At 38.2% G+C, this 21229-nt stretch overlaps 2 protein-coding genes across 2 annotated transcripts in view; one reads left to right on the top strand and one right to left on the bottom strand.

Moving 5' to 3' along the window:
- LOC107656012 (structural maintenance of chromosomes protein 2-like) overlaps positions 1-11674 on the top strand; it is a 20180-nt gene extending 8506 nt beyond the window's left edge. The window contains exons 8-24 of the mRNA XM_016443665.1: positions 963-1112; positions 1372-1605; positions 2310-2469; positions 2639-2756; positions 2857-2995; positions 3080-3199; positions 3303-3507; positions 6732-6867; positions 6966-7090; positions 7244-7437; positions 7571-7714; positions 8057-8251; positions 8327-8527; positions 9670-9786; positions 9894-10054; positions 10831-10978; positions 11104-11674. Of these exons, the coding sequence (XP_016299151.1) occupies positions 963-1112; positions 1372-1605; positions 2310-2469; positions 2639-2756; positions 2857-2995; positions 3080-3199; positions 3303-3507; positions 6732-6867; positions 6966-7090; positions 7244-7437; positions 7571-7714; positions 8057-8251; positions 8327-8527; positions 9670-9786; positions 9894-10054; positions 10831-10978; positions 11104-11286 (2730 nt within the window). The 3' untranslated portion in view covers positions 11287-11674. The remainder of the gene's footprint in view (positions 1-962; positions 1113-1371; positions 1606-2309; positions 2470-2638; positions 2757-2856; positions 2996-3079; positions 3200-3302; positions 3508-6731; positions 6868-6965; positions 7091-7243; positions 7438-7570; positions 7715-8056; positions 8252-8326; positions 8528-9669; positions 9787-9893; positions 10055-10830; positions 10979-11103) is intronic.
- A 416-nt stretch (positions 11675-12090) lies between these two features.
- LOC107656759 (proteasome-associated protein ECM29 homolog) overlaps positions 12091-21229 on the bottom strand; it is a 36284-nt gene continuing 27145 nt past the window's right edge. The window contains exons 36-49 of the mRNA XM_016444706.1: positions 20359-20424; positions 20115-20204; positions 19970-20036; positions 19792-19883; positions 19639-19705; positions 19211-19402; positions 16880-17091; positions 16651-16694; positions 15131-15323; positions 14825-14969; positions 14645-14750; positions 14332-14420; positions 13845-13916; positions 12091-12980 (exon numbers count right to left, since the gene is read on the bottom strand). Of these exons, the coding sequence (XP_016300192.1) occupies positions 12841-12980; positions 13845-13916; positions 14332-14420; positions 14645-14750; positions 14825-14969; positions 15131-15323; positions 16651-16694; positions 16880-17091; positions 19211-19402; positions 19639-19705; positions 19792-19883; positions 19970-20036; positions 20115-20204; positions 20359-20424 (1575 nt within the window). The 3' untranslated portion in view covers positions 12091-12840. The remainder of the gene's footprint in view (positions 12981-13844; positions 13917-14331; positions 14421-14644; positions 14751-14824; positions 14970-15130; positions 15324-16650; positions 16695-16879; positions 17092-19210; positions 19403-19638; positions 19706-19791; positions 19884-19969; positions 20037-20114; positions 20205-20358; positions 20425-21229) is intronic.

The following is a 21229-nucleotide window of genomic DNA, read 5'->3' as shown; positions in this document are numbered from 1 at the left end:
AGTATTAACGGACATCTGCATATGATCGGAACTCCACGCAGCTCGCACACTACTCTCCACTGGAAATGAATGACTTCCGTCCGGTCTGTCGCTTGTCGTTTGTCGGAGATAGTGGAAAGCCGGCTTGAAATGCAGTGTAAATGCCAGTATGATGAGGATCGTTTTCATTTTAAAACAAAAACGCACCAGTGTAAATGTAGCCTTACATCTAAGGGGGCTGGGACGCTTTCACACTACAGCCTCACGTGTGCGCCACATCTCTGAGTGTAACCCAGGCCGGCGCCAAGGGGGGAGGGGTATTCGTGCCCCCCCCTTCCATCCTCTCCCCTCCTTGCTGAACGCGATCGATTTCGAAAGCGAAAGTGAAACCGTAAAAACAGCGCGCATAAGAAAGCGATTGCATGCTTTCGCGAGCGTCTGCAATGGCACGCGATCACAGATTGCACGCTTCCCACCCGAATCTGGTGTAAACTAGTAGGTGTGTTCGACTTGACGCGGACTGACTGTGCAGACCGATCGGTGTATTACAGTACCACGAGAGCTATAGAGAGCAGATTTCTCCATACGCTTTCGAATCGCTCTCGCGGATGTCAAACACATATCGATCTGCGCTGCGCTGCTTCTAGTCGAACACACCTAGTGCTGCAGGCCTATTGGCCCACGGACGTTGATGAGATTAACCCTTTAGGTATCGAAATTTGGTACCGAACGACGAGATGTTTTTCGATACTCGATGGTATCAAGGCAATTCAGTCGGTGCCTAAAAAGTATCGAACTCGATACCCAGCCCTAGTGGGTAATGGACTGGCAAAAGTATTAAAATCTTTGTACGGGAAAAGATTTTTGAATTTTTTATGATGCAAATTGATACCTGTTAGAAAAGTGTGCAGTTGATTGATTGTATATTTTTGTCTCCTGTTGTATTCCATTAGCATGTCTCATTTCTGTGTCTGTCTCTCTAGGAGGTTGGGGGGGTTTTGAAGACTCTGGAAGAGACCTTGTCTGAAGCGCAGAGAGTGGACACAAAGGCCCAAAGTGCTCTGGACCTGAAGAAGCAAAATCTGAACGATGAGACCAAGAAGAGAAAAGAGCTGATCAAAAACATGGAGGAGGTATAACAGGAATAAAAACAACTTTTATTTTGAAAAGCATAAAGTTACAAATAGATGTAATACACAAATTAATTAAACTTTAATATAAATAATTATATAATTTAAAGAAAAGTATTCCTGTAGTGTTGTGAAGTATTGTGATTATTATTACCAGAAATCAATTTGTCTTTTCATAAATGAACGAATGAATTTTACATAAATTAATCATTTATTTACAATCATAAATAAATGATTTAAATGTTAACTTTATTTGAACTAGGATAAGAAGATGATGTCAGCTAAAGAAGTGGAGGTTGCCAAGGCTATGGATCGGCTGAAGGCCATGCAGGAGGAAGGGCAGAAGGATGCAGAAGCGCTGGAGGTGGCTCAACAGCATTTTAAGGCAGTGTCAGCTGGTCTCTCTGCCAATGAAGATGGAGCTGAAGCCACACTTAGTGGCCAGATGATGACCTGCAAGAATGACATGAGTAAAGCTGAGACAGAGGCCAAACAGGTGACCTTTCTGACCTCTAGCATCTGTCAATAAGTCCAGTAATCACAGTGATGTAGGATTGTTTGTCCAGTGTATACTTTAAAAATGTTGTCCACTGTCCATACTGTGTTATTACTCAAATCAGTAATGTCTCAAAACTATGCCTAGCAACTTTATGATTATTATGGGTAAAAAATACACTACCATTCAAAATGTTGAGGTCGTAAAGATGATTATTTTTATATATATATTTTTGAAAATGATTTTAATGCCTACTAAGGCTCCGTTTATTTGTTTAAGAAACAATTGTTATAAATAATTAAAATTGTTGTTATACTTTGTTACAATTTATAATTACTACAGTCTTCAGCCAATACTTGATCCTTAAGAAATCATTCTAATATACTGATTTGGTGCTCAAGAAACATTTCTCATTATTATCAATGTTAAAAACCATTTGTTTTATATTTTGTATAAACTGTCTTTTTTTATGATTCTTTGATTTGAATACAAGTTTCAAAAGAACAGAATTCTTTTGAAATAAAAGTCCTTTGTAACATTAATAAATGTCTTTACTGTCACTTAAGCAGTTTAATGCATCCTTTTTATGTAAAAGTATTAATTAAAAAAAAACTTTTGAAAGGTATTATGTTGGTACATTTTATTATATTTTATAATGCTGTTTTTTGAAGACTGATTGTAAATGTCTCTGTTCTGTCTCATAGGCTCAGATGAAACTGAAACACGCTCAGCAGGAGCTGAAAACTAAGCAGGCTCAGGTCAAGAAGATGGACGGTGGCTACAAAAAAGACCAGGACACATTTGAGGCTGTAAAGAAATGCATAGAAAAGCTACAGGCTGAAATGAAGAAACTCAACTATGAAGGTACTGAATACATTTTGTTTGTGATTGTGGTTGAATTAGGTGCAGTTAATTGAAGCCTAAAAATGTGAACTGTAAAATTTTAAAGCTTAATACAGAATTAAAGTATCATATTAGTCTTTAAGACATTACTTTAAAACATTTTTTAAAGAATATTGACTTGTGTGTTCAGATGGACAAGAGGAGCGTCTGTTGGAGCAGAAGAGGCAGTGTTCACGGGACGTCAGTCAGCTCAGAGAAACCTACGAGTCCCTCATGGGCCAGTTCCCCAACCTGCGCTTCGAGTACACGTGAGAACATGCGAGCCATTTTCATTTAGACTAATTTCTTATTTGTGGTTTCTACACTTCATTCATTCATTGACTCCATTGGTACTATGTGTGTATGTAGGGACCCAGAGAAGAATTGGGACCGCAGTAAGGTGAAGGGTTTGGTGGCAAATCTTTTCAGTGTGACTGATGTGTCAAACGCTACAGCTCTGGAGGTGGTTGCTGGTGGTCGACTATATAACATAGTAGTGGACAATGAGGTGAGTTTTACTTTATGAAACGTAGGCGTCCTCAAACTTTTTTGAAAAATAGTTTGTTTTGATTTTAAACTTGTCTGTCTGCAGGTTACTGGGAAAAAGCTTCTGGAAAAGGGTGAACTGAAACGCAGATACACCATCATTCCTCTGAACAAAATCTCAGCACGTACCCTCAATGACAATGTAGTGCGCACTGCCAAAAACTTGGTGAGAACTCAGCTGATGAGCTGTTGTTGATTTGATTATGATTTCTTTTATTCTCAGTGGAATTTTATTTAAAGAAAGGATACCCATATATTTTGTGTTGCAGGTTGGGCCAGATAACGTGCACACCGCTCTGTCGTTGGTAGGTTATGAATCGGAGCTGAGGAAGGCCATGGAGTATGTTTTTGGAACTACGCTAGTCTGTGACAGTTTGGACAATGCTAAAAAAGTTGCCTTTGACAAAGGTGTGAGCACCAAAACTGTTACACTGGGAGGAGACGTGTTTGATCCTCAGGGAACATTGACTGGAGGTTTGTATGTGTTTATAACTGCACAAGATATAGAGCCTCACAAAAGTATTCAGACTAGGGGTGTCCCCGCCTAAGGATTTTCATAGTCCAATCGGAATATAGCAAATAGCCTCTTGAATGTCTTCAGAAGACTTATAGACAATAGAGCAAACAAGTAATATTCACTTCCAGTGCATGGTAAAGATTCACTAGGACATTCTGACAGTGACAGTGAGTAAATGATGACAGAATTTTCCTTTTTTGGTGAACTTTTCCATTAAATAGTTTAGGATTTTCAGTCGAATCGTAATTTTCGAATGTTGCCGATATTCGACTGATAGTCGAATCATATATTTTGGGGGCGGGGCAAAATACATTACCAAGAGTCACGTCAGACATTCGACAGCCATAATTACGTTAACACACAGGGAAAATGTGTAACAGACACCTCGCAGATACAAACGGGGTAAATAATGTTTTATATTTTGATTAAAAGATAGTTAACATTAAACGTCAGCAAAACCGGAAAATGTGTAACAGATGCCTCGCAGATACAAACGGGGTAAATAATGTTTCATGTTTTGATCAAAAGATAGTTAACTTTAAATGTCAGCGAAAGCCTAAGAATTCACAACATTTTTTACAATAGTGCTCTCATTATAACGTTATGTATATGACAGTAGCCTAGTTATTAATGTTCTGCATTTCTGTTTTGAGCTGCGCACGCTGAGGATGACCGGTAGAATGAAGCAGCAGGATTTTAATCAATGGGATTTAACTCATAATTTATCTCATATAGAATACGCTTCGTTATTTATACAACATAACGTTAATATAACAACTAATATCCTATGTTCTGCACAAAATGCCCCGAATACAGAAGTGAACGTGTCTGTGCGGCTCTGAATGAATTCCTTTTGTGGATGCGTTCTTCACGCAACAACGTGCAGAAACACGGCAACTAAACTAAAAAAATCACAGCATTTTATTTTAATAGTGTTCTCATTATAATGTTATGTATATGACAGTCCCAGTCATAGTTATTAATATTCTGCATTGTTGACAAAATGCACGAATACATGAACGTGTCTGCGCGGCTCTGAATGAACTCCTTTTGTGGACGCGTTCTTCACGCAACAACGTGCAGAAACACAGCAACTAAACAAAAAATTCACAGCGTTTTGTTATAATGGTGTTCTCATTATAATTATGTATATGACAGTCCCAGTCATAATTATTAATATTATGCATTGTTGTATGTCCTGCTCGCGCTGCGCGCTGAAGAGATAATCAGTAGCTGAAGCGCTTTACTGCAGCGCAACTCAACCAAATGCATCTTAAACGAGATAAATAATATATACACGATATACAGTGGGAAGGGTGCTTCTACTAAATACTGAGCAAAGGGTCTGAATACTTAGGACCATGTGATATTTCAGTTTTTCTTTTTTAATAAATCTGCAAAAATGTCAACAATTCTGTGTTTTTCTGTCAATATGGGGTGCTGTGTGTACATTAATGAGGAAAAAAAATTAACTTAAATGATTTTAGCAAATGGCTGCAATATAACAAAGAGTGAAAAATTGAAGGGGGTCTGAATACTTTCCGTACCCACTGTATATATAAACCGGCTGAAATGTTTTGAAATCACTTGTACTCTACCTGATCGAAAAAATCCAGTCTTTCACTCTGCCTGTGTCACTTTGAGTCTTGTTAAAGTTTTAAATCCCTGCTGCCAAGATGCTCCTCTGTCAGTCACGGATTATGGAAAGTGAAATTTAAATCTATAGGGGTGGTTGGATTTATTCACGCACATTAAAATATTTATTTGAAGCTTCTTTCTTTTCAGATTCTTATTTACAGCATTATTTTAATAGGCTGTATATTAACTTATTGGGAGAAAACCAGTAGTTCTATGTGAAATCAGACATTTGAGCACCCCCATATAGCCAAAATGGCATGATCATAACACCCCGCGAATATTGGACTGTGAGATTGGTAGTGGAATCAGGCTCCTCCTATCGAAGCATCGAATCTTCGACTATTCGGGGTCACCCCTAATTCAGACCCATTATCAGTTCTCTGTTTACTAGATTACAGCTCTGACTATTTGTTCTGGGATGTAATTTCACCAAAATTCCACATTACATCAATCTGATGTAATCAGATCAGTTCTTTATTAAATTCTGATTGCTATATAACAAATAATGTTTTAATGAGAATGTTGGACAAATTGTGAGGGTGAAAAATCTTTATAATACAATATAATATAATGTAAAAATACCTTTCTCCTAAATTCTCCCAAGAAAAACTTTTTTCCCTTTTTTACTGTGTCATTTTATTAAGTGCTATTTTAATAGTGATGTACTTTTATAATGTTTATTTTCAATTAATTATTACTTTAATTTTTATTTTTATTTTGTACTCTTGTCACTTTTATTACTTTAATTCGTCAGCTTATTTCACATAGTTGCCAGTTAATTTTTCATCTTCTATATAAAATTTATTTCAGCTCTTTCAATTACCAAAAAATATATATTTTTTAAAGATTTATTTGTGGCATTTTTTTCACCTTTATTATGATATAGGTGATAGATAGGGGGCGGGATCGGCAAAGGTCCTCAAGTCGGGATTAGAACTTGGGACGCCCGTAGCGCAATGACACTGTATGTCTGCATGCTGCCCACAAGGCTATCGCTGCCGACACCGAAAATGATTTTTAAGTTATAGTTAACATTAACAATATGAATATGAGCTGTTCATGAATAAATTCTGAGTTTGCAGTATTCAATCTCCACAAATATTTTGCAGAGCAATCAAAGCTTTAAGTTTTAGAGCTCAGTATGTTGCAGGTTCAACTGATTTATGCAGATTTACATTCATGTAACATGCGTTTGGCAAATGCTTTATTACACTATTTGCTAATATATACAACTTATCAGTTCATGCATACCCTGGGAATTGACCCATTTGCTGTTTGAGCTACAGGAACCATAGATACATCTTTGCGATCATTAAATTGTACTTTGTGTATCACCTTTATACTGGCCCCCAATCTCTAGTTCTCACCATCAGCATTAGCCACAGAAAACCTATATTGGTGGACCACAATTTACAATCTGAATAATGATACCTGTGGGCTTTTTATCCAGAAGACAGATGAGTTTATGGTCTAGGTACATTTGCAAGGGACAGTAGAACATTGTGTTCTGTAATAACTGTTACCTGGGTGTGTGTGTGTGTAGGTGCACGTGCTCAGACGGCCTCTGTCCTGTCTAAACTGGCTGAGATGAAGGACATTCAGGACAGTCTGAGGGCCAAAGAGGCAGAACTCACTGCGGTAGAGTCTGAGCTCAGCAGCCTCAAGGGAACAGCTGAGAAGTGAGTCTCTGTCCAAAATACAACTTCTCAAAATCCTCACTGACTAATCGGAACAAAAGCAAAAGGCAGAAGACTGAAATGTTGCTGCTCTCTTTCAGATATCGTCAGCTGAAGCAGCAGTTGGACCTGAAGACTGAAGAGACTCGGATCCTGGAGACCAAACTTCAGCAGAGCTCCTTCCACAAGCAACAAGAGGAGCTGGAGAACCTGCGCAAGACCATCGGTACACACAAATACCACTCTCTGGCAAAATTTTGTTGGTTCTCTTTCTGAAACCGGTGCTCTGTATAAGAGGCGCAATAAACACACAACTACACAATATGGGTCATTGCTGGTTTTGCTGGTCTTTAACTATCGGGGTGTTCTGTTTCTTTAGAGGAGTGTGAGGAAACTCTGCAGAAGACAAAGGAGGTTCATAAGAAGGCAGAAGAGAAGTACAAAGTTCTGGAGAACAAGATGAAGAATGCAGAGGCAGAGAGAGAGAAAGAACTGAAAGCAGCCCAGCAGAAACTCAACCAGGCCAAGAGCAAAGCAGATGCTTACAACAAGAGACTGAAAGAGAAACAGCAGGTACTTTCCCATTACGACGACACGTATCAGGCTCCTGACTGACAAAGTTACACTGGGTCTACACTGGTTTTGTCACACCACAACAGCTAGAAGCTTTTTTTTTCTGAAAATACCTCTCTCTTTCTTTCTCTAGGAGGCAGATGCAGTAACTCTGGAGTTGGAGGAGTTGAAAAGAGAACAGGCTGGATATGAGCAGCAGATTCAGGCTGTAGATGAAGCTCTGAAAGCCATACAGGAGCAGATCGACACCATGACCACTGAGGTTTTGGCCAATAAGGTACAGAGACAACTTCTTTTAAGCCTATCCCTTAAAAATGAACATTCTGTTCTCTTTTTACTTTCCTGTCATTCCAAACCTTTATGACTTTCTTCTGTAAAGCACACAAGATATTTTAAGATGTTGGTAAATAAAACAGTTTTGGTTCCCTTTGACAATGGAAGTCATTCGGAACCAAAACTTTAAACTATCTTGTGTTATGTTTCTCAAAACAAAAAGTCATACACTCTTGGAATGCCATGAAGGTGAGTAAATGACACAATTGTAGTTTTTGGGTGGACTGTCCCTTTAAAAGTGATGCCTTTAGTGCCATAAATGTTAACTGTCACTCTGTGCGTTTAGGAAGCAGTGCGTGCTGCACAGGAGCAGCTGTCCCAGCAGAAGAAGGTGATTCTGGGACAGGAGAGAGAGATTAAAGGAAAGACCGGAGAAGCAAACCGCCTCCGAGAGCAAAACAATGATGCTCAGCTCAAAATCAAAGAGCTGGAGCACAACATCAGCAAACACAAGAAAGACAGCGCTGATGCCACTGCCAAGGTCAGAGGAAGTTAATGAGATCATTCCAGACTAGAGTGTTGTAGATTAGACTATCTAATGTTTGCGTTTGTTTAGGTGGCCCGCATGTTAGCTGAAAATGACTGGATCTCCTCTGAGAAGCATCTCTTCGGCCAGCCCAACACTGCCTACGACTTTAAGACCAACAATCCCAAAGAGGCTGGACAGAGGTTGAAGAGACTCGAGGAGACTAAAGACAAGCTGGAGAGAAATGTCAACCGCAGGGCCATGAACATGCTCAGTGAGGCTGAGGAAAGGGTACGACCTCTTTAGTGACAGTGCTGTTAAAGATGTCTCAAACATAGATGAGAATAAAAGAGCAGAGGTTAATCTTGGGAAACTTGATATTATGTCTGCTTTTGACATTTTTCTGGACAATTAAATGTCCTCAAAAGGCTAAAATGCTCTTTTTTTTAAAGCCTCTTAAGCTCACCAAAACTGCATTTATTTAGTCATAAATAGGGTTTTATTAAAAAAGTGATATTCTGAAAAATTATTACAATTCAAAATAACTGAATTCTATATTTATATAGTTTGAAATGCAAAGCTGGATTTTCAGAAGCCATTTGTCCATTCTTCAGTTGTCACATGATCCTTCTAATATACTAACAAAAATAAATGTTTCTTGAGCACCAAATTAATGTTGAAAATTGATATTTACTCAGTATTTTTTTTTTTGGTCAGAATTCTGTTTAAAGGGGTCCTATTATGCTTTTTCAGTTTTTCAACTTTAGTTAGTCTGCAATGTTGCTGTTTGAGCATAAAAAAGATCTGCAAAGTTGAAAAGCTCAAAAGACCTGGTTGAGCTGCATTAGAGAAGGCAACGAGTGTTATCACTATATCTGAGACATGCTAGCTTTCTCAAGGCAGACGAACGTAGAGTAGTTACAATCATCCGGGTTTAAATCGCGCTCAAATTGATTTGATATTGATGCAATATTTACACTGAAGCTGCAGGCGGCTATGGTAAGGGGCGTGACATTTCCCGACCAGGCGCCGAGTGCTGCCAATCACAACACACACTGGCCCAGCTAACCAATCACAGCACATTTCATATTTTAGAAGGCGGGCCTTCATTTGATACAGGAACTATAAGAGCCGTTCATGCCAGACTGAGGAGAGAGGTGTTGTAATAATGTAAAATATGTGAAAAATAATGTGTTTTTCGAACAACCTAGTATGAGAGCCTATTCTAGTACACCCCCAAAACAAAATCAAGACTTTGTAAAAGAGCATAATAGGACCACTTTAATAGAAAGTTCAAAAGAACAGCATTTGTATTAAATAATTTTTTTTTTTTTAGTTTTACAAATGTCTTTACAGTCTTTCTATTAGAAATATGTTATTATTAGTAGTAGTAGTAGTAGTAAAATATAATAACACTGTCTGCCTTCTTTTAGTACAATGATCTGAAGAAGAAAAAGAGAATTGTTGAGAATGATAAAGCCAAAATCTTGGAAACAATTGAAGAGTTGGACCAGAAGAAGAATGAGGCTCTCAATGTGGCATGGCAGAAGGTAAAATAAACCACCCATGACCCATTCATTTTTTACAATTACAACTAGTAAGAAAAAGATCAAACACTCATGATGCATCTGGTTCAGTAAAATGTGTGTGATTGCAGGTGAATAAGGATTTTGGCTCCATATTCTCCACCTTGTTGCCTGGGGCAAATGCTCGTTTGGCTCCTCCTGAGGGGCGTGGTGTCCTGGACGGGTTAGAGTTTAAAGTGGCTCTAGGGAGCACCTGGAAAGAGAACCTGACAGAGCTCAGCGGGGGTCAAAGGTCAGCTTTTGCCAACTCTTTTGCTAAAAGTGGCATATCGCTTTTTCCTAAAATCAATAACCATTTTGGTTATGGCTCTCCAAGCCAACATTTCTTGGCCACAGATCCATTAGAGCAGTGTTTCCCAACCTTTTTTTAGTCGCGGCACCCTTTGGAAATTTTAACAAATTTGTGGCACCCTACAAAATTAATTTTGTCACAATATTTGAATTTCTAACTTATATGATTCTTTGAAAAGTATCGATATTCGGTACAGCAGGGAAGAACTGCAGAATGTGTCATATATATATATATATATATATATATATATATATATATATACTGTGTAATTGCAGACAGAAACAATACTGTACTACATCGATGTTTCCTGTCGGCTCGTTTTTCGAGTGGACTTTGCTGTTCCGATTCGCATGAACGGTATTCGAGTGGAGCGACTGAACGGAGCGCACACGCATAGGGCGGGATAATACGCAGAGCATCACACCACGTAAAAGTGAAACCTGAGCGGTGAACTAATTTTCGGCAGCCGGAATTTCGGTGCATCTCTAATTATTGGCGACATCAGAAATGGATATTATATAATAGATGCTTTTTTGAACATTTTAGCTATTTAAAAATATAAAAAAATTATTTTTTACACGGCACCCCTGCTCTCGACAGACGGCACCCCGGTTGGGAAACACTGCATTAGAGCATAAGATTGTGGACTGGTTACCGCATATTTCCCTGTACATGTGCTGTCCATTGACCATCTGATGCCTTTATGTGTGTTTCAGGTCTCTGGTGGCACTTTCTCTGATTTTAGCTATGTTGTTGTTCAAACCTGCTCCCATTTACATCCTGGATGAAGTGGACGCCGCTCTTGATCTCTCACATACACAGAACATCGGACAGATGCTGAGAACACACTTTACACACTCACAGGTAATACACGTCATTCATTTTGACATTTATTTTTTGAGTATATGTCAATTTTCCAGTGTTTCAGTAACAGATTTTGATCACAACAGAAACTTTTAAGGTTTGTTTTTTTTTCATATTCGTTGCAGTTTGTTGTGGTGTCTCTAAAAGATGGAATGTTCACCAATGCAAACGTGCTCTTCAAGACCAAATTTGTGGACGGCATCTCCATGGTCACTCGCACAGCTCAGACACATGAGGGAAAGGTTTTGTCCCAGCGCACTCAGGAGAAAGCCAGAGACAAACGCCAGCGACAGATACTGGCCAGCTAAACACACTTGCTATATTGCACAAATATAAAGATAGAAGCCAGATATATTAAGCTTTTATCACTTTCAGTTGAGAAAATGAAATGGTATATTTAAAATTGTTAGTACTAAAAGATTTGTGCAACTAATGCATGTCGAATTTCTCTGTAAATCAGCATTTTCCATTGACTATTTTAAAATGCTGTTACACTCACAAATTTTCTCCGCATTGACATTATGTAGTTGCTCTACAACTTTTTAATCCTGCGAGTCTGTTTTCTCTCTCTGTGCACTGTATTTCAATATATGTGTTTGTAGGATGACTTTTTGTCTTTTCAAACTTTGTAAGCTGGTTTTGTATAAATGTCAAAAAAATTGTAGTGGTTTCAGAAATTGTCAAGATGACATCCTGCCCTAATGAACATTTAAGAAAACAGTTGAAAAATGCTGATTTAATATTTGATAAAATATGTATTTTTGCCATTAAATGTAATTGGATGTTACTTAAACACTGAACGATGTCATAGAATAGTAATTTATAGCCATTATCTTGAGGTATATATATATTACAATTAAAAAATATATATTTATGCGTAATGCTGTAACTAAGAAAGGGATGGGGTTTAAGCAGACAAAATGATTTTCGTTTTTATCATTTTGACTTGACTTACCCAAAAAAATTTGCACTTTATTTTTAATTTAATGGGCAGCATTGGGCACAAACCACAAAGGGTGAGATGAAACCCAGTATAACATGCCCCTACAAATATTTCATTTATCCATTATGGAAAATATATTTTCACACATGCAAACATGGACAAAGGCAGGTTTGAGGTTTGAATTTCCTTTATGTTACAAACTTCCCTTTAATACACACTTAATACCTTTACACAACCCTCATTTAAAAAAACATTCCGTTTTAATCAAAAGTTCCCACCTAACCAGTAAGATGGATCTTTGTCCCTTCTGCTTGACTTTCTGACACCACCTTTTCTAACAGCACTGAATGAATGAAAGCAAAAGGTTGACTCAATCAGTATCTTTACTCGTGAAGGATGGGGGAAACAAACTGGAGGGGTGTTTACATAGAAACCTGCAGTAGTCACTCAAACCCCTCGAATATAATTCAGTGTATATGGTTCATAAGAGCAGTTCTGGCCCTAATCAGTCTCTTGCTAAAATTTGCAGTTTCATGTGCATAACTGCAGAAAGTCTTCTGCTTCACAAATGCCTTGATTTCCAGTATCTTGAACACACAACCCAAGATGGAAGGAGTCGAGTGTATTCTCGCACCTGCACATACTGAGACTTTAACCAGGTTAAAAAGGTTGGTGAAAATGTCTAAGCAAAACTAGATGAGGCTCACTGTAGCCAAACGTAGTCTTTGCACATTGGTTAAAGCATCAGGTAAAAGTTCACACATGGAAAAAAGGTTTAGGGCCCACACCGAGCTGTTGGGAGTGTGCAGATAATGGCAAAATGTGTGTATATGCAACTTGGCTGTGAAGATTATTACAGAAATGTATGGTGGAGATTCTCAAATCAACCCTCAGGACAGTGTGTGTTTGGGCAGGTTATTCATGGCAGGGCTTGTATTTTTCTTCTCATTGTCTGGGCTTTGTCCTTCAGGTCTGGACGGCTGTCTGTCTCCATTGTAGCTAAAGAACGCTGAAGCTGTTGCCGACTTCTCTCGAACAGACACTCCCACTGATCACTCTCTACAAACATAAAACAGCATAAATTTTATTAGTGAGAAGGTTTCTATCCAACTTTTCATACCCACAAACCATTTTATAAAACTTTATTTCTGTCAAAACTTATATTATTTGAACTGCAAAGTTGTTCAAGTCAGTTTTATGGTCATTTTAGAGTTCATAGACACTATAGTTAGGGTGGCCATATGTGCCATTTATACGGGACATGTCCTGGCCACGATTTTCATATTTCCTAAAACATCCAAAGTAGTTTGACCAATAACATGCAGGTATTGTACATAATCGACCAATCGTGGTGCGTGAGAAGGTGAGAACGATCAAATTCGATGCAAATATGTGCACGTGTTTGTTCGTTCGTTCGACTTGAAGCTGCGCACCGATTGTTGTATGACACCAAAGTACCACGAGAGTGCAACGATCGATCTGCACAGTGCTAACAGCCAAAACCTGGATATTTTAGGCAATATAGAAATCCTGGCAAGGGTGCGTCCCATAAAAATGGCCCGTATGGTCACCCTAACTATAGTGTCGTTTCAAAACAAATGTTGCTACCTAAACAATATGTAGTTCTATTCTAATATCAACATTTTCCAAAACGATTTTTAAATTTCCTATTCCTCTGGTCTATGTTTGCAGATATGCACAAACATATTTTTTTTACTTTTAAAAGGAACTAATGCATTTGGCATTATTTTTTTATTTTTGGTTTTTTAACTTTAGTACAGGACAGTGTAGAAGTCACAGGATTGGCACCGAGATATCTGGCATAATTTAGTTTTTTACCTGGAACATTTGAAACAACATGATATAACTGACCTATTTCTGTAATCAGCTATTTTTCGACATGTTAGAGCAAATCAACGCTACCTTCAATCCTCTTCAAAAGAAGTTCAACTACCGCCAAGGCTTCTGTTCTTACTGATGAATAGCTTTTGTTTTCTGTAGGGGAAAAAAAGAATGATTCTCATGAGCCAAGTCTGAATAAAAGGTGGATAAAAAGAGGGGTCAACCAAACTAAAATTCTTCTGTGCAAAATAAAAGATATTGTGAGAAATATGTTTTTTTTTGGGAAGTCAACGGTCACCAAAACTGTTTGGTTACCAACGCTCTTCAAAATGCCTTCTGTTTATTAAAAGGTGGATAAAAAGAGGGGTCAACCAAACTAAAATTCTTCTGTGCAAAATAAAAGATATTGTGAGAAATATGTTTTTTTTTTGGGAAGTCAACGGTCACCAAAACTGTTTGGTTACCAACGCTCTTCAAAATGCCTTCTGTTTAGATCTTGAGGGTGACTACATTTTCATTTTTGGGTGAACTATGCCTTTAATGTTTGGAAGCTCATGAAAAACTCCACCTAGTGGTGTTGCCAGGGCAGTGCAGGTGTCAGACAACATCTCAGTCAGAACAGCAGCGTTCTGAGGTTTCTTATCCAACAGCAACAATCTAGAACATACACACACAAAAACACCATACAGTCAATACAGCATTCAAAATCTTTTTAATGCATTCACCAACTATTTAAGCACTTTACTTTTTTCTACCTTCTATTTTCAAAGAAAAGCAAATATGGCTTAAAGAACATTTTAAGTTCAAAAACCCTATCAGAAGAGCCTATATTTCCCACAAACAAGGCATTTGTTTATGTTAAAGTTTTTAGTATACTATACCTCTGATAGAAGACCTTCAAGGCACGCAGGACTCCCAGTTGGACCCTCCACGTGCTCAACTTCAGTCTATCACAAATTATGCTACAAACCTCATTCTGGAACTGATCTACAACACAAAACACACTCATTAAACAGCAGCACTCTACCCCTGTGTGTGTCTAAGACTTGTAACAGACTTACTCTGTGTCTGAATGGTTTTAGGCCAGGTCTTTCCAAGTGTCTCAAATGCACACAACAGAACTTCTGTTTGTAATTCACGAGCTTTAGCATCGTCGTCGTCATCATCATCATCATGTCTCGGGGAGCTGGCACTCGCCGACTGATTCTAAATAGAAAAAAAAAAAGTTTTTTAAATTAAGTACTGAATGTGAGGCTCCCAAATGATTCAAACACTTTTAGCAATATTGTTACACTGTAACTCAATTAGGATGAAATGCCAAAGCTTTAAAAAACAGATTTACTATGAGCATGTAGGGTTTGCTGCACCTTTTTAATGAGAGGAAGTATAATGTCTGTGATTTCCTGAAAACGATCCTCCTGCGTCGACTCCAAGATGTCTGCTGCACTGCGTAAGGCTGCCATTTTATAAACCAGACTCTCTTTCTTACATTCCTTCAGCACCAGATCCAGCACCTCACTCACCGTTGGCTGACCTGCTGCAGGCTTCTGTAGCTCCACACTACAGACAGAATCACACGTATATGAAAACTTACATACAGTAAGTACAGTTCAACTCATAGGTTTCATTAACCCAGAAACAGCAAGAGGTTTATAATTTTCTGTTTTCCTGTGAGTTTTAGTTTCCCAGCATGCTCTGCACAACTCGCTATAAAAGGCTAAACATAATGTTAAGAATCAAAAGTAGGTACACCTCTGAACAGGATCATTTCTAAGTGCTACATTTAAGGAATTACCATATATTTAAAGGAATAGTTTACCCAAAAATGAAAATTGGCTGAAACTTTATTGCGTTTTTGTAAGAAAAATATCCATATTCAAAACGTAATAATCACTTAAATGTAGGTTGCGCCAACTGTTGTACACAGAAGCAGTTCCGGGGGAACGACGTATGAGTTCAGCGTTGCGCATGCGCCGGTGCGTCTCGTGAAAAAAAACGCATCGATTCGCTACAGGAGGCCTTTGTTCACGCCCTGGAGCCGTGTGAGACACTTTTTTTTGTGGAAGGGTGCTTTTTATTTCACGTCTTTTGAACCGAAGGAATGCAACACCCGCTGAGTACAACGATAGAGCTTGAAAGATCAAAGACAATTTTTAATATAACTCCGACTGGATTCGTCTGAAAGAAGAAAGTCATATACACCTAGGATGCATGGGGGGTGAGTAAAATGCAGCCTAATTTTAATTTTTGACTGAACTAACCCTTTAAGGTCATTTAAGATGTAGACGGGTTTGTTTCTACTTAGGAACAGATTTGGAGAAATTTAGCATTACTTGCTTGCCAATGTATACTCTTCAATGAATGGGTGCCGCCGTCAAAATGAGAGTCCAAACAGCTGATAAAAACATCACAAGTAATCCACACCACTCCAGTCCATCAATTAACATCTGATAAAGCAACAATTAATTTTAAAAAATCATCCTTATATGTGATGGTTTAAATTTAAAACACCTTAATCATGGATTTGTTTCTTACAAACATGCAGGTTTTCACTTCACATGACAATAAGTGATGGACTGGAGTCGCATGGATTGTGATGTTTTTATCAGCTGTCTGGACTCTCATTCTGACGGCATCCATTTACTTCAGAGGATCCATTTGTGAGCAAGTGATGTAATGCTAAATTTCTCTAAATCTGTTCTGATGAAGAAACAAACTCATCTACATCTTGGATGGCCTGAGGGTGAGAAAATATTCAGCAAAATTTCATTTTTGGGTAAACGATTCCATTTTTTAAATTTATTTTGTTTTTGCTAAACATCTTACAGATCCTGTAAAGCTATAAGCACAACTATATAAGCGTGTGAAAGATATAGTAGAGTCTAACCTGCATTTAGACACTACAGATCCAACAGCTTTCAACAGCTCTTCCTGTGGATATACAAGACATTAGACTTCAGTGGCCACAAATACAGCAAAGAAAGAAATCAGGTTAAAACAAACCACTGAGATGTTTGTCTGCTTCCAGAGCACACAGTATTATTAATCCTTGCCCAGGTGCATAAAGTCTGTCCCCCAGCAAAGATCATGTGTTTGAGAAAGAGCGGGTATGTTACCTTCCCTGCCCAAGTGCGTCCTGCAAGCCCCTGCAGTAGTGCACTCAACACCATGCCCAGGTGAGGTGCCACCAGTGAGCCCGTTTGTTGCTTAGCAATAGTTGCCATGGCAGAGGCACCCTGAGCCTTCATCTTCCAGGACTGAGACTGCAGAGCCCTCTGAGTAATGGCTATGAGCTCAGTCATGTACAACCTGATTCCAACAAAGCTGCCTAAAAATACACAATAATTCATAATTCATTCTCTCATCCTAGCCCTTAAGACACACTATAATATGTAGTACACTACCTTTTGGGGTCCTTAATATTTTTATTAAACAAGGACACATTAAATTGATCAAAAGTGACAAAGACATGAATAATGCTATTATGCTACAAAAGAGTTCGGTTTCATATAAATGCAGTTCTTTTGAACTTTCTATTCAAAATAATTCTGAAAAAAAAGTATCACAAAAATATTAAGCAGAACAATAATAATAATAATAATAATAGGTAGAAATGCTTCTTGAACACCAAATCAGCATATTTGAATGATTTCTGAAGGATCATGTGACACTGCAGACTGGAGTAATGATGCTGAAAATTCAGCTTTGCCATCACAGGAATGAATTACATTTTAAAATATATTGAAATAGAAAAGTTATTTTAAATTGTGATAATATTTCACGATATTACTGTTTTTACTGTATTTTTTATCAAATAAATGGAGTTTTGGTAAGCATAAGAGACTTCTTTCAAAAATAAAAATCTTATCAACTTTAAACTTTCCAACAGCAGTGCACATATCCCTCTAGTGCTTCAAGGCCTGGGTATAGACTGTTTTCTAATTAGATCCAACTGTCTTCAGTTAGATTATGTTTGACTCAACATTGTAACTAATATATGCATAATGAAATCAAATAACAATTTTGCTTAGATATGAAAAGAAATCCATACATGTAAACTAAAGCTAAAATGTTGAAGTCTAACATAGCAATAGGGTTAGGTGATATAAAAAAAAATTAAACATTAACAATGATTTTTGATGTAAAGTCTAGCAACATGCATAAATTACAGCATAAATAGCCCACCACAAAATACAATCTTTACACATCCAAAGAAAAAGAAAGAAACGGGTTAAATGACTGATTTTAGTTTTTTTTAGAATTGACTTCAGGTCAGGGTCAAAAATTAATGGGTGCTTGTGGTAAAAATTCCCCACAAATTCAAGATAAAGGGCCAAAAATTGCCCCTGCATAATTAAACAATCGATTACGGCTGTCACAATTAAAAAGAAATGTGAAAATTAATGAAATGCGTCTATTTGTGAAATTACATTTTGTTTCGCTCACACTGCATCAGATAGCTTTTTACTCATTGTTTTTTTTGCAGTGTCAAGCCTTATAACCAATCACACACGTTGAGCTTAAGAATGCAATGGCCAGAGGCATTCAGATTAGTCAGCGCTGAAAACTCTGTTGTTGTTGTTGTTGAGTGTGCGCGATTCATCTTATAGCTTTAGTGATTATAACGGGAGTTTCTGCATAGCTTGTGCTACTTGATAAAATAATTGATAAAATCATAGACCGACATGTTTGTCTGTGAAGCCAGAGCCAGAATATATGACGAGCCGTTTCCCCAGACACAAAACGCAAGTTTTTAATATGTATTCTATTAATCGACATTAATAATAACTATTACAATATCAAGAGCACTAAATCGACAATAATGATTTTTGTCATGATACTGCAGCCATATTAGCTCATGTTTTTAAATGTATAATTTAGATACAATTTTAAACAGTCAAAGCGGTGATAAAAATTGCCCTCCTGGAAATCAATTTCAGGGGGCAAAAATTGCTCCTTATGCCGGGTTCAGCCTACACGATATTTTTGTTGGTCACGATAGTCACTGTGTCAGATTACACGATTTTGACTCCTAAAATCTTTAGTTTTGCCATGTTTGAAACCTGTGTATGAAAGAGCTTCTGTGCTGCTATTGGTCAACGTCACCAATGTGACAGAACTCGTCGTGGACGACAGAACAAAAATTAAACATGCTAGTCTTTCTGTCGTGATGTCGTGAAGCATCGCAGATGCGGAATCGGTTGTCGTCCACTATGACACACTACATGTGCTGAAACGATGGAATCTTGCTTCCCGACGCCCATTGTCGTTTACGCATCCCCACGACACCCTACGTCAAGAAAATCGTGGCAAAATCGGGCTAAAATCGTGTAGCCTGAACCGGGCATTAATGGAAAAGTTCATTTCTGACCCTGCACATTCAAGATGTTATGAATTAATCTGCAAAATTATCTTTTCCCCTTCAAAGGTTGTGTATCGTAACCTACCAGGTACATGTTCCTGCCAGACCTCTGACCACAGGTTGGCCTCAGCGCTTTCTCCTTTCTCTTCCTCAGGCTCCTGATGCATGCCCAGAAACGCCAGCGGCAGAGCCACTCCAGCATGAGCCTTCAACACATCAGGACTGTAGTGACTGATGGCATGAACCACCAGACAACATGAGGACTTGTACGGTGCCTCTGAAAGTGACAGAAAAAACACTTTACAGCCTAGATAGCATGAAGATTTATATTCTTATTTTTCAAGAGAAATCGTCTTCATTAAATGACAGTTCACCCATAAATGAACATCATGATGGGTCATCATTAACTCATGTCATCGTTTGTGTTCAACCAAAGAAAGTCAAGTAATATGGATTTGGAAGGACATGAGTGCATTCATATTTGGGTGAACTATTCCATTAAAGTCCTCATACCCTCTTTTTCCAGGTACCAGGTGTTCATTTTCTGCAGAAGCTTCTCAACACTGCTGTCTTTGGTTGTCTGATGGGGAAAACAAGAGTATTGTTTTGTAACTCTGTAGTTGCTTTAGGTTCAACTGAAATATGCATTCAGGTGTGTTTTCATACCCTGACCAGATGTCCAATGGCAAAGGCAAACGACTTCTGAATGACGCTACTACGGTCATTAATCCCATTTAGGAGTGAACTCATGAGTTTACCTGTGGGACAAAATATGCCCGATCACATATAAGACTTACAAATGTACAAAACAGTGTAACTCCTCTATTCTGTCAGTATGTGTTACCTGAATATGGTGTAAGATCTTGAGGGCACTGCACTGTCAATGACACAATCACACTGGCACATCCTCCCTACAATTGCACATACAACTGTCAGTCTGTGTGTACATGTGGAAGATAATATTGATAAAAATCTAGCAGGATGTGTACCTTGGTTCCGAGTCCGATTCCACTCTTTAGTAGCTCACAAAGTTTTGGAACAAGCTCTCCTAACACAGACACATCCAAGTGTTGCAGACACTAAAAACCACAAACGCAGCTCACATAAACATTGGAGTAAAAAAACACTTGTAAACATGCATATAGATGTGTTTTTGTAATGAAATGCTCATTTAATTACCCATTTGGAATGCAGCTAATGCATCATATAGACAGACTTGATGTGTCTTCTTACCATATTAATGGTTTCCATCATAGGAGAGGACTTGGCTGCACTTAACCTTGCGGCATCCATTGCACTCTGACACAGAAGGAAATGTGAAAACAATATGTTCATTACATACAAGTCTATACTGCTAATATCATCAAAAGGAATAACAAAAATAATGATTGTTTCAAACGCTCTCAAACCATGTGCCAATCCATTAATCAACACCATTGCGGAGTATTTTCTTCTTAAAACTGTAGTTTCCCAAAGGCTGTCCCAGAAACACGGTTTGAAACAGCCCTCGGTTTGCTACGTCACAAAATTCAATAACCAATCACGTCAAGGGATAGATTGCCATCATTAGCATATCCCTCTCTCCATTTATACAAACGTGGCACGCATAGAGATCGCATGCAAAATATACCAATAGGATTACCAGCACAAAACCAAAAATAAAATAGAGCAAAAAACCCATGAAGCCGTGGTTTAATGTGAATTTAGAATCACTAACTTAAATAATAACCCGCGACAACAGTGTAAAAGTAGCCCGGAGTCAGACCCACCTCTCCCGCATTGGCGACTGCACTTCACACGCATTGCTCGCGGGCGTGAATTAAGAATCACAAACTTGGCTGCATTCGAGTCTTCAAGGCATTTTGAGGACACAACATCGTCAAGTAAGGTAAGTAACTTTAACGACTGTTACAGTATCCACTGTAGTTGTCCGCTAGTAAAAGCAGTTTTATCAGTCATTATCCATGGATCAGGAGGCCCTGGCTGGTGTGACTGAGTGGAGGCGGGGCTAATTTGCATATTCATAGATCCACGTATAGTAAATGAGGCAAGGGTGTAGAGTTACATTCAAGCTATTTTAAGGCATGAGAAAATTATTTTCATT

This window comes from Sinocyclocheilus anshuiensis, unplaced genomic scaffold (assembly GCF_001515605.1).
Source record: "Sinocyclocheilus anshuiensis isolate Anshui unplaced genomic scaffold, SAMN03320099.WGS_v1.1 scaffold85, whole genome shotgun sequence".
In the NCBI taxonomy this organism is placed as follows: Eukaryota; Metazoa; Chordata; class Actinopteri; order Cypriniformes; family Cyprinidae; genus Sinocyclocheilus; species Sinocyclocheilus anshuiensis.
The sequence above is the reverse complement of the archived record's forward strand: the minus strand, read 5'-3'. Positions and strand labels throughout refer to the sequence as shown.